Raw genomic sequence first — 13178 nt, 5'->3', positions numbered from 1 at the left:
AAGTTGATTATTTGGAAGAGAAAATGTTTCACAGAGGAGTGTTAGGAAGTGAAGGATAAAAGACTCATCAACGAAGTACGAGTTCATAGCATCCATCATCCAGGTAAAGTGTTTTTTTGTTTGTTTTTTTAAAAACCCATTCTTGCCTATTGGAGGCAGCAGCTCTTCTTTCAAATTGTCCCCTCAACCGGGGTCCAGAATAAGCCTGACATCTGCATACACACGGAGGAGACATTTTCTTCCCCTGACTCTCTAAGTGCCAAGGAATGGAGTGGACAGAGCAGCTGGGAGAATGATTGCTCCAGTGGTGGCAGGCCCTTGTTTATTTATCCTGAGTCCTGATGCCTCCATTTTTGCACTCCAGGCTGTGCAAACAGGGAATCCATCCCTTTGCACAGTATAAATGCTCATTTGTTTTTCCAGTGACATGTCAATGAAACACTCTCTCCCTCAGTGCCAAGGGAAAACAACTGAACTCCTTAAGAATTTCTGAACAGAGCTTCACAGTGTTATAGATGGAGATATTTTGAAAGAAAAAGCAAATCTAAAAAGTACATGCATGTTCCAAGAAAGTCTTTCAAAACTCTGACAAAAAGACCCAAGACAATGCGTCTGTTATGTGACCAGTATGGAATGAACTCTTAAACGAATCTACTTGGAAACAAATGAATCAGAGCTCTTGCTGTGTTTTCTAAAGATTTAAAAAAAAAAAAGTGGAGGCACATACTTGGGAACACATATCATTTGGGGAGAGAAATCCTGCTTGGGAATAAATATCATCTGGGTAAAGAAATCCTGCAATGCTTTATTTCCCCCCTGTGAATGTAAAAGCAAAATATAGCATAAATATCATGCTTATTTTATATAATTTGAAAACTTCTAAAATCATATATGGCAGTCATTTTCCATATAAATATAGGGGTGTATCTGACTTTGTAAAAAATCAAGGTATTTTAAAAGTGGCATCTTTCTGCTTTTATTCGATTTATTAAAAAAATGTAAATTGCAGAATACCTGGAAAATACAAAAAAACTGTGAAGAAGAAAATAAAAATCCTTATAATCCTCAACGCAGTAATGGCCATTATTTGGTTCCTTTCAGCCCTTTGTCCCCCTAGGCATCTTAGCAAAGCTGTGACAATGCTATATATGTGGTATACAGTTTTAAACATTTCATTTCACTGTGATTTTATGATGAATATTCCCCAGGTTGTTAGAGTTATTTTAAAATTGATTTTTAAATTTTGAAAATATTTTATTGCTTTCTCCTTTGGCTGGACAGTTTATCTTTTCAGGGTTACCTTTGAACAATACTTTCAATTAATTTATAGGAATTTTACGCAAGCAGATACAGAAAAATACTCAGAGGAAAAAGGACAAACATTTATGTCTGTTTCTCACACTCTGTGAAATGTAGGCTTCTGTTTAATCCTGTCTGCTGGGGACAGAAGGTATAAGTCAAGCTTCTCAAATATCAAATATTTAATATCCTGGCATGCTTCCTTAAGAAGCCTGGTGTGTTCTGCTGGCTTCAAGATATTAGGATGTTTGTTTTAGTGGAAAGGGAAGGGAATTGGAAAGGCTTTTACACTAGGGTGATGGGCTAGGAACTCTTCTTGAGTGACTTGTTCAGGCCTGAAAACAGGTATTAAAGATGGGTACACGTGTGATGGGCACTTGGGTACCCTATGTGAGGTCCTTAAAGTCCTCTACTGGTGTGACCCTGACTCAGACTAACAACATTATCATCAGCTGCTTTTTGCTTTGGTAACGTGGTGTAAAACTTGGCTAGAAGAGAGTAAGAAAATGGATGGATTAGGAGGCTGGTTCTGAAGGTATTTATAACCATATTATGTAATTATAACCATTAGTGGTTCCTGAAGAGTTAGAAATTTCACTGGACTGTGAGATGTAGGTGGTGGTTGGAAACACACATCAATCAGGGACTGCAAAGAAAACCAAAACTAGTAACCCAAGACTGAAGGACAGAATTTACCACTAATAGGGGATGTCATTCATTGTTGAGTCGATCTACCAGAGGAAGCTATGGTCAGTGGGAGGACATTATACAGTCCCAAGAGCTGGCAGGGATACTGGGACATGCTTGCTATGGGATGGTGTAGAACTTCAGATAAAATCTTTAGTGCAAAACCTATCCTTTAACTATCCAGGGAATTATCACTTGTGGTGTTTGGATCAGAAAGAGGAGGGGTTGGTCCCATCAAATTCCTGTCCTAGGGAATTAGGGGACCGAGTCTGATTCATTTAGTGATGGTTACTGGGGCTGAGAAATGATGATGCAACCTTGAGACTTCAGTCTAAGTACAAGATGAATAAAGCAGGGGTTGCTGGTCAGGGGACAGAGATGAGTCAGCAGACAGAGATGATGCAGAAAGAAGCAGAGATGAGAGACTGTCCACCCTGAGATGGACAGCTGCTTTGGATCTCATTCCTTTGAGGCTTGACTGTGTTTCCCACCTGTCCTTCGTTTCATGAGATTCTGCTATATCCTTTGAAGAAACTCTAATTATTTGAACAAATTTCAATGGGTTTCTATTACTCACAACAAAATATTATTGACAACGGAGGCATAATACGTTTAAGTAAAATAGTTTAAGTAAAAATAGTTTAAGTAATAATTTTACTTATTCATTTAATAATTCAAGTATGTTTATTAAGAAATGACCATTTGCCAGGAACAGGGCTAACTTCTGAGGATATGCTGAGGAGCAAAACCCCCATGATACACCATTCTGGAGAGTGTATCTTACCAGGAGAGACAGCTAGCAAACAAATGAAAATTCAAGATAAGTAGAAAAGGAGATACATGTCATAAATGATGATAACACTGTGGAAATAATGAGGTATTTAACATTTGGGAAAATTGGAGTCAGCCTACTGGGTTCTTTGGGAAAGGGATTGCCTCGCGTTTCTGGAAAGAAACATGCCAATAGAAGTATAGTATTTCCCCAGAGGTAACCCAGACCCTTTGTGTCTCATACATCTTTGACATAGGAGTTATTTATGTCATAGTGAAGAGTAATTCTGACCCATGAAATCAAGACCTAGGGCTTGGTCTTGGCCTCACAGCTGTGTTTTCCATAGCTTTAGAAAAATATTAGTCCTGCAGGAGATCAGGTGGCCTCTTGCCATTTACACTGGCTTCACAAAATTTATGGACACTATGCCCTTTCTTTTTTTGTGGTACATATAACCTTTTAGTTACCTCTCCTTTTTGACTGAAAGGAAAAAATGTTTTATCTACCCATTTCCATCAGCAAGCACTAATTGCGCATTACTCTGTTTAGAACATAGCATTAGACAAGGTACAGATATACAGGAAAATTCAAAGAATTCTTTGGTGAATTCACCTTTCAGTGAAGGTGATATATATAATGATAGCTTACCTAAACCTCTCAAATTTGGAAGTGCACTAAAACAGACTAACAGAATGTACAGTGAGTCTCTGAGCACTGAAATGTAGATTAGCAGATTGATCAGAGTTAGAAGGGTTACAAAATGTACTAGCTGCCACAAATATATTCTGCCACAAAAACCAATTAAAAAGGAAACACGAATGAAATACCAATTGCTCATAAGTCTCGATTTTAATCAGAATCACTGCTTTTATTCTTGATTTATTGCCTACTCTGTTTTCATTTGGGCTCTGAAAATGTGGGCATTGTTCATTCATGTGACAGATTCAGAACAGGCAAATGGAAACATCATGAGAGAATAAAAAAGAAGCTTGAACAGGAGGCTGGCATTTTGGAAATAAAATGTTTATCACAGAAGACTCAATACATCTTTTCAGCTCTCCACCTGCGTGACTAATTTAAGTGTGTTAGGGTTAGGGAACACTTATACTCTTGCTTTACTTTCCCTTTCAAAAGGTTGGTAACTTTTTCTGCTGCTTCAGGTCAGTGTCCTGGATGGGCCAGAGGTGAAAGGCACTCATGAAACATCATAGAGCTCTACAGCCCACTCACTCACTCAATATTATAGTCTCTCTGCCATAGTGAGGTACTCTGTTAGGTATCACACCGGATGCAAAATGTGTAAGACTGCCTCAGTTCTCAAGAAGCTTTATAATTAAGTGAGAAGAGAAATAGGGATGTAAGTAGCCCCACTTTGCAGGCAGAGCAATCTTAAAAACCTCTCGGTGCTTGTCACTATTCACAGGATAAAGACTAAAATCCTTCCCGAGGCCTCAGAGGCTCAACCTGGTCTGCTGTCTACCTGCTTGTGCAGCCTCATCAGGCACCACGGTCCTCCGTGCTCCAGCCATCATCCCTGGTTCAAAGTCTTATTCATAAGATCTCTCAGCACAGAGTGCTTCTCCTTCATTGTGCTTATCGTTGTTGCAATTTTACATCAACTTGGGATGTTTGTTTGATTAATTTCTGTCTCTAGACTAGACTGTGTGCATCTTACAAGGGTAGGGCCATATCTCTTTGGCCATTACTATACCCAACACAGTATGGACTCAGCACGGTCCAGAATCTCTTTAAAATATGCTGAATAGACACATTGATGGATGGATCAATGAATGAATGAATAATTGAATGAAGGATGTGAAAAGCACAAGTAAACCATCATTGTAGTTTAGAGGAAGAAGGAATAGAAAATGTCATTAATCATCCACCTGCAGTATGCCCAGTGGTAAATGCTAGGGAGATCAGAAAAGAAGGAGGCGGCACTTGAGCTGGATCTTGAAGGATGTTTGGGTTCAGCCACATGTAGATTACAGGTGAAGATACAGCTGGAGCAAAGGTATGGAAGTAAGAAATCTCAGCGTGTGAATGGTGAACAATGAACATTAGGTTGGCGTATTTTTACAATTTTCAACATATATGGTTTTCTTCTAAAGCTAAGGGAGTTTTTATATGAAGGAGAACTTACCTAAATAAAAATAGGTTTTCTTTGTATGAAGTGTCATTTATGTTTGAGATACATGTGTGTACATACATGTATCTCAAACATAAATGCATGTCTATGTACATGCATACACATACAAACATATATACACATACACACTTTTCTCTTTATGTCATCATTTAGCAGTTCATGTAGTTTCCCCACCTGATTTCCCCTCAGAATTTGTGCAGTTTGAATACCGGTAGATGCAATAGAGTCTAGTTGAAAAAGCCCTGACTTTGAAATTCCATGTTTATAAATTAAAGTCTAGCTGTTCTAGATGTGAAGTGTGGACAATCCCATCTTTCTGAACCTCAACATTTTCATCTGTAAAATGTGATGAAGAGTATCTCCTGCACGAGATTTGCAAGAATCAAAAAGTACTTTGTCAATGATGTATACCTACCTTATACGCTCATACATATGCTTTGAAGAAAATACTAAAAGGTCATAGTCCAGAAGGCAAATTAGCACACTTATGATACGCATGAGATACATTGTTTTTTTCTTTAGGATCTCTTTAGGAGCTCTTGTATTAGCCAAAATTTCTTCCATATACCCATATTGCTTTCAAAATTTAAAAAATCATAATTAAATAAATCCCTTTTGTGAATGCTAAAGCATTACAGATTGATATACAACTCAACTGTGCATTTTTTGTTATTGTTTATATTCTCTAGCTTGATTTGTATTTTATTGCCATCCTCCCACCCCACCAAACCTGGTTCACAAACTCTTTAGTATCAACAGAAATAACCTCTACTCCTGCTTAATTATTTTTTATTTCTCCAAGAATATCTGGCCTCATATTATATATATATATGCCAACAGCAGGCGCACAATGAATGCTCATCGAAATGAATAGGGATTATATAAAAATCTCTTGGCAGATCCACTTGTGAGAAGCAGCTGCAGGGGCGGCCAGCAGCATGCAGTAGAGCATCTTGGCCATCACGCCTGTTCAGGGGCAGATGGATAACTCAGGGCTTCCCTGGCAGAAGCACGGCAGCCCTGGTTACTGTCTTCATCTTCTGCCAGTTCAGCTGTTCAGTTTTCAGGAAAATGCAGCTGAATGCTTAGAAAATGTAATCGTTTCTTGAAGAAGTTTCCTTTAGTCTGATTTGACTCTATTATTTATCAGTGAACAGTTGGGCCATTCATTGCTTATTTCTTAAGCTATAACTGTATCAGTCTCCTATTACTGCTGTAACAAATCACTAAAACCTTCCTGGCAAAAATATAACACAAATTTATTATCTTAACAGTTCTTTAGGTCAGAAGTCTAAAATGAACTGGCAGGGCTGTGTTCCTTCTGGAGGCTCTAGGGAATCATCCATTTCCTTGCCCTTTCCAGCTTCCAGAGGCTGCCTGGACTCACTACCCTGCATCATTCTGACCTCTGCTTCTGTCGTCACATCTCCATCTCTACCTCTTACTATGTTCAGCCCACTTGGCTAATCCAGGATAATCTCCCCATTATAAGATACTTAATTTACTCACATAGGCAAAATCCCTTTTGCCAGGTGAGGTGGCATATTCACAGGTTCCAGGGATTAGAAATCGGACACCTTTGGGGGGACATTATTCTTCCTACCACAGCAACCTACCTATCACCAGTGCCCTTTGAGTTCATATTTATTTGTAGAAATAAGCCTGGGAAAAGAGTTGAGCCCATGTTTGCTCATGGACATGAAGACAAAGCACTTGCCTTTTATTTATTTATTTTTTTGGCACTTGTCTTTTTTGTACCCATCTTCTAATTTTGCTCGAAATCACACAGATCTGTAGCCTGGTTTATGCAACTGCAGTGGGCTGAAGTTTGCATTTCCAGAGAAAAGATTGTTAGGACATCACTTTCCCTATCATTGGTATATTATCGTGTGATCATTCGCTCACCTCTTTCTGCTTCTTGCCCCGGAGAGCCACGTTGCTGACGCTGCTGCTCTCTCGGAGGGAGTCCACGGAGTCTCCGTAGAGCAGCTTAATGGCCCTGACGAGCCGGGCACAGGAGCGGCTGTGGTGCAGGTAGCAGTGAGGGTGGCAGTAGTCAACGTGGGTGCAGATGAAGCTTTGCTGATTGCACAGCAAGATCATGACCTGGAACACAGACATCATTGAAGCTCAACCAGGCAACCAGGGTACAGACCAACTGTGAACGACGATGTGGGGTGGAAGATGAAAAGTGAGAATGTCAACTTTCTTTAAAGCGTCTTAAAATCACAATAATTCCACAGAGAATAATAATTCCCACAAGAGAACAAAGAGTTACAAGCCTTTATGTATGTGGCTTCTTTTGCTCCCTGGATTCACACTTGACAGAAAGTTCTTTTTGAAATAATACAAGGTTAAGTGCTCTTCGAAAGTTGAAACAATTATTGGGGAGCATCTGATTCCCAAATATTTTCAAATGAAGATTCTGAAATTAAAATGTATTATTTTTTCAGCTCTTATGTTGTAGAAGGAGCCAGGAGAAGAGCAGAAACTAATGAGAAGCTCCATCCCAAAGGATTTGGCTGGCCTTTGACAGCTGTGGGATGTCTTTAACTCCAGCCTACCTACATGGAACATGAAAACATTTCTGCACCTTCCACCCTGGCCTCTAACCTTCAACTGGGCCTTGAAACCCAGTGTAGCACTTCATTTCCCTCTCTACAAACTAATTTGTTTTCAGATTTTGGGCTATTCTAGCTCTTCACTTGTGGCTTGATCTGGCTCAAATCTTCATATCTTCTAGACTTCTCAAGTAGTATTACAGAAAAGAACTCAGTTGATTTAAATGATATGGTTATTTTAAGAAAAGAAATGAAGGGCCTTGAGATGATAACTTCTTAAGTTGCCTTCCTAAAAAGGCAGTAGCATTCCTAGAGCTGCAAGTTTAGTCAAATCTGCACAGAGTAATCTTCTGAATGATTCTATCCTTCATGAAACTAGTTCCCACCCCAACACCTAAACTGTGCAAGACCATGTGCCACACTGAATGGAGAACATAAAGTAAGTCTACACAGATAAGACCAATCGAACCTCTAGAAAGGGCTGCCATGCATTTCCTTAGGAATGAGAGGTCCTGCTTAATCTGAGACAAATGTAAATAACAGTAACAATGCACCCCTCCCCTCTCAAACTCGGCTAACAATACCTCATACTCTTCAAAGTTTTTTTTAAAAAAAATAGGTGTTGTCCGAACAGAATATCCAGATCTCTCTCAAGATTCACCGAAGATCCCTGATATTCCTGTTTATACTAATATGAGTCAGGGCACAAAGAAGAACTGTAAACCTTCCCTTGTTATTCTTGAATCTGGCCAAAAAATGGTTCTTTGACTAATAAAACTGATAAACTTCTAGCAAGACTGATCAAAAAAAGAGAAAGAAAAGATAAAACCTACCAATATCAGAAATGATAAAGGCACATTACTGTAGATCTCACGAAATTTAAGATGATCTTAAGAAAATATTATAGAGCGTCTCCCCACAACTAGGGCATCTGCTGCCCGCTGGTGGGGGACCCTGATGCCCAAGGAGACAGGAGGAACCCCCAAGTGAACTGGTAGGATGTGGGGGGACGGGGGGGGAGGAGAAGTGGAGGCCAGACAGGATAGGCGTCCCTAAGGCCAGGGAGATCAGGAGAGACAGAAAGGAGGGTCCCTCTAGGAGGAGGGGAGAAGAGTGGAAGGTGACTGCTCCACCCACTTGGGCCTGGGGAACCTGCTGAGTTCCCAGGCCAGTCCTCTGCCCTTCAAGGCCCCCTCCAGGCCACATGGGTGCTTGGGGACATAGGAGGGAGGCTGGGGAGATCAGGAGAGGCAGGCGGGAGGGGCCCTCCCAGAGGAGAGGGAGAGGAGTGGAGGGTGTTCACTCCAGGCACTCGAGCCCAGAAAGCCTGCTGGGCTCCCAGGTGAGGTCCCCTACCCTCTGAGAGTGGGGTGGGGGCATGCCCAGCCCCTTCTCTTCCTTGAGCCTAAGCACCACCCCCCACAGCTCCCAGGGCCTTTTCCAGCCCTGTGGGTCCTAAGCATAGTCCCTGCCCCTGACCCAAACCTCACCCTTACTTAGGCCCCACCCTCCACAGCCAAGGCCTTTTCCCCTTTTTTTCTTTTCTTTTTTGCTTTTCTCTTTTCCCTCCTCCTCTTTCTTACTATTGTGGTACTGTTGTACCTTCTGGTTGTTGATTCATCTATATTTTTATATTCTTTCTAACATATCTGTTAGTTTCCTAGTATAATTTTATTTTTTACTTTGTAATTGTTCTCTTTTTTTTTTTGTTTTGCCATCCCACATGGCTTGTGGGATCTTGGTTCAGAAGCTGGAGGTTGGGCCAAAGCTCCTGCTGTGGGAGCTCTGAGTCTGAACCACTGGACTAACAGAGAACCTCAGACCCCAGGGAATATTCATCAGAGTGAGGTCTCATGGAGGCCCTCATCTCAGCACCAAGACCCAGCTCTACCCAACAGCCTACAAACTCCAGTGCTGGAAGCCTCAGGCCAAACAACCAGTAAGACAGGAACACAATCCCACTCACTAAAAAAAAAAAAAAAAAGAAATGGCAAAAGAATATGTCACAGATGAAGGAGCAATGTAAAAACCTGCAAGACCAAGTAAATGAAGAGGAAATAGGTAAACTACCTGAAAAAGAATTCAGAGTAATGATTATAAAGATGATCCAGAATCTCAGAAAGAGAAGGGAAGCACACATTGAGAAAATACAAGTGTTTAACAAAGATCTAGAAGAACTAAAGAACAAACAAACAGAGATGGACAGCACAATAACTGAAAAAAAAATACACTAGAAGGAATCAATAACAGAATAAGTGAGGCAGAAGAACGAATAAGTGAGCTGGAAGATAAAGGGTGGAAATAACCACCAAGGAGCACAATACAGAAAAAAGAATGAAAAGAATTGAAGACAACCTCAGAGACCTCTGGGATAACACTAAACACACCAACATTCGAATTACAGGGGTCCCTGAAGAAGAAGAGAAAAAAAAAAAAGCGTCTGAGAAAATATGTGAAGAGATTAGAGTTGAAAACTTCCCTATCATGGGAAAGGAAATAGTCACCCAAGTCCAGGAAGCACATGGAGTCCTGTACAGGATAAACCCTAGGAAAACCACACGAAGACACATAGTAATCAAACTAACAAAAATTAAATTGAAACGAAAAATATTAAAAGCAGCAAGAGAAAAACAAATATAACATATAAAGGAAACCCCATAAGGCTATCAACTGATTTTTCAGCAGAAACTCTGCAGGCCAGAAGGGAGTGGCAGGATATACTTTAAGTGATGAAAGAAAAATACTTACAACCAAGATTACTCTACCCAGCAAGGCTCTCATTCAGATTTTATGAAGAAATCAAAAGCTTTTCAGACAAGCAAAACCTAAGAGAATTCAGCACCACCAAACCAGCTTTACAACAAATGTTACAGAAACTTCTCTAGGTGGGAAACACAAGAGATGAAAAAGACCCACAAAAACAAACCTGAAACAATTAAGAAAATGGTAATAGGAACATATATGTTGATAATAACCTTGAATGTAAATGGATTAACGGCCCCAACCAAAAGACACAGACTGGCTGAATGGATAAAAAACAAGATCTAGATATATGCTGTCTACAAGAGATTCACTTCAGACCTAGGGACATATACAAACTGAAAGTGAAGGGATGGAAATAGATATTCCATGCAAATGGAAATGAAAAGAAAGCTGGAGGAGCAATACTTGTATCAGATAAAATAGACTTTAAAATAAAGACTACTACAAGAGACAAAGAAGGACACTATGTAACAATCAAAGGATCAATCCAAGAAGAAGATATAACAATTATAAATGTTTATGGACCCAGCATAGGAGCACCTCAATACATAAGGCAAATGTTAACGATCACGAAAGGAGAAACTGACAGTAACACAATAATAGTGGGGATTTTAACATGCCACTTACATGAATGGACAGATCATCCAAACAGAAAATAAATAAGGAAACACAATCTTTAAATGACACAATAGACCAGATAGATTTAATTGATATTTACAGAACATTCCACCCAAAAGAGGCAGAATACAATTTCTGCTCAAGTGCACATGGAACATTCTCCCAGATAGATCACATCTTGGGTCACAAATCAAGCCTTGGAAATTTTAAGAAAACTGAAATCATGTCAAGCATCCTTTTGGACCACAACGTTATGATATTGGAAATCAATTACAGGAAAAAAACTGTACAAAACACAGGTGGCTAAACAGTGAACTACTAAATAACCAAGAGATCAGTAAAGAAATCAAAGAAGAAATTAAAAAACACATAGAAACAAATGACAATGAAAACACGATGATCCAAAATCTATGGGACGAAGCAAAGGCTGTTCTAATAGGGAAGTCTATAGCAATTCAATCTCACCTCAAGAAACAAGAAAAATCTAAAATAAAAAACCTAATCCTACACTTAAAACAACTAAAGAAAGAAGAACAAAAAAACCCAAAGTCAGTAGAAGGAAAGAAAGCATAAATATCAGAGCAGAAATAAGTGAAACAGAAACAAAGAAAACAATAGCAAGGGTCAATAAAACTAAAAGCTGGTTCTTTGAGAAGATAAACAAAATTGATAAACTTTTAGCCAGACTCATCAAGAAAAAAAGGGAGAGGATGCAAATCAATAAAATTAGAAACTAAAAAGGAGAAATCACACCTGACACCACAGAAATACAAAGGATTATAAGAGACTACTACAAATAACTATGTGAAAATAAAATGGAAAACCACAAAGAAATGGACAAATTCTTGGAAAGGTACAATTTTCTCAGACTGAACCAGGAAGAATTAGAAAATATAAACACACCTATCACAGTAATGAAATTGAAACCGCAATTAAAAATCTTCCAACAAACAAAAGTCCAGGACCAGATGGCTTCACAGGTGAATTCTATCAAACATTAAGAGAAGAGCTAACACCTATCCTTCTCAAACTCTTCCAAAAAATTGCAGAGGGAGAAACACTCGCAAATTCATTCTATGAAGGCACCATCACCCTGATACAAAAACCAGAAAAAGATATCACAGAAAAAGGAAATTATAGACCAGTATCACTGATGAACACAGATGCAAAAATCCTGAACAAAATACTAGCTAACAGAATCCAGCAACACATTAAAAGGATTATACACCACGATCTAATGGGATTTATCCCAGGGATACAAGGATTCTTCAAATATGCAAATCAATGTGATACACCACATTAACTAATTAAGGAATTAAAACCATATGATCATCTCAACAGATGCAGAAAAAGCTTCTGACAAAATTCAAAACTTATTTATGATAAAAGCTCTCCAGAAAATGGGCATAGAGGGAACCTACCTCAACATAATAAAGGCCACATATGACAAACCCACAGCAAGCAGCATAATCAATTGTGAAAAACTGAAAGCATTTCCACTAAGATCAGGAACAGGACAAGGATGTCCACTCTCGCCACTCTTATTCAACATAGTTTTGGAAGTCCTAGCCATGGCAATCAGAGAAGAAAAAGAAATAAAGAAATACAAATTGGAAAAGAAGAAGTAAAGCTGTCACTGTTTGCAGATGACATGATACTATACATAGAAAATCCTAAAGATGCCACCAGAAAACTACTAGTCAATGAATTTGGTAAGGTTGCAGGATACAAAATTAATGCACAGAAATATCTGGCATTCCTATACACCACCAACAAAAAATCAGAAAAAGAAATTAAGGAAACAATCCCATTCACCATCGTAACAAAAAGAGTAAAATACCTAGGAATAAACCTGCCTAAGGAGGCGAAAGACTTGTACTCAGAAAACTGTAAGACACTGATGAAAGAAATCAAAGATGACATAAACAGATGGAGAAACATACCATGTTCTTGTATTGGAAGAACCAGTATTGTGAAAATGACTATACTACCCAAAGCAATCTACAGATTCAAGGCAATCCGTATCAAACTACCAATGGCATTCTTCACAGAATTAGAACAAAAAATTTTACAATTTGTATGGAAACACAAAAGACCCCAAATAGCCAAAGCAACATTGAGAAAGAAAAATGGAGTTGGAAGAACCAGGCTCCCTGACTTCAAACTATACCACAAAGCTACAGTAATCAAGACAGTATGGTACTGGCACAAAAACAGAAATATAGATCAATGGTACAGGATAGAATGCCCAGAGATAAACCCACACGCATATGGTCATCTAATTTACGACAAGGGAGGCAAGAACATACTGTGGAGAAAGGACAGCCTC

The 13178-nt window shown here is 39.1% G+C and overlaps 1 protein-coding gene across 3 annotated transcripts in view; it reads right to left on the bottom strand.

The window, feature by feature from the left end:
- Window positions 1-13178, bottom strand: part of UNC80 (unc-80 homolog, NALCN channel complex subunit) — a 238039-nt gene that overhangs the window by 88269 nt on the left and 136592 nt on the right. For all 3 annotated transcript variants that reach the window (XM_065880023.1, XM_065880022.1, XM_065880024.1), the window contains one exon: window positions 6813-7013. In XM_065880023.1, the coding sequence (XP_065736095.1) occupies window positions 6813-7013 (201 nt within the window). The remainder of the gene's footprint in view (window positions 1-6812; window positions 7014-13178) is intronic.

This window comes from Phocoena phocoena, chromosome 7 (assembly GCF_963924675.1).
Source record: "Phocoena phocoena chromosome 7, mPhoPho1.1, whole genome shotgun sequence".
In the NCBI taxonomy this organism is placed as follows: domain Eukaryota; kingdom Metazoa; phylum Chordata; class Mammalia; order Artiodactyla; family Phocoenidae; genus Phocoena; species Phocoena phocoena.
Note: the sequence above shows the minus strand (reverse complement) of the source record. Positions and strands in the feature narration are given on the sequence as shown.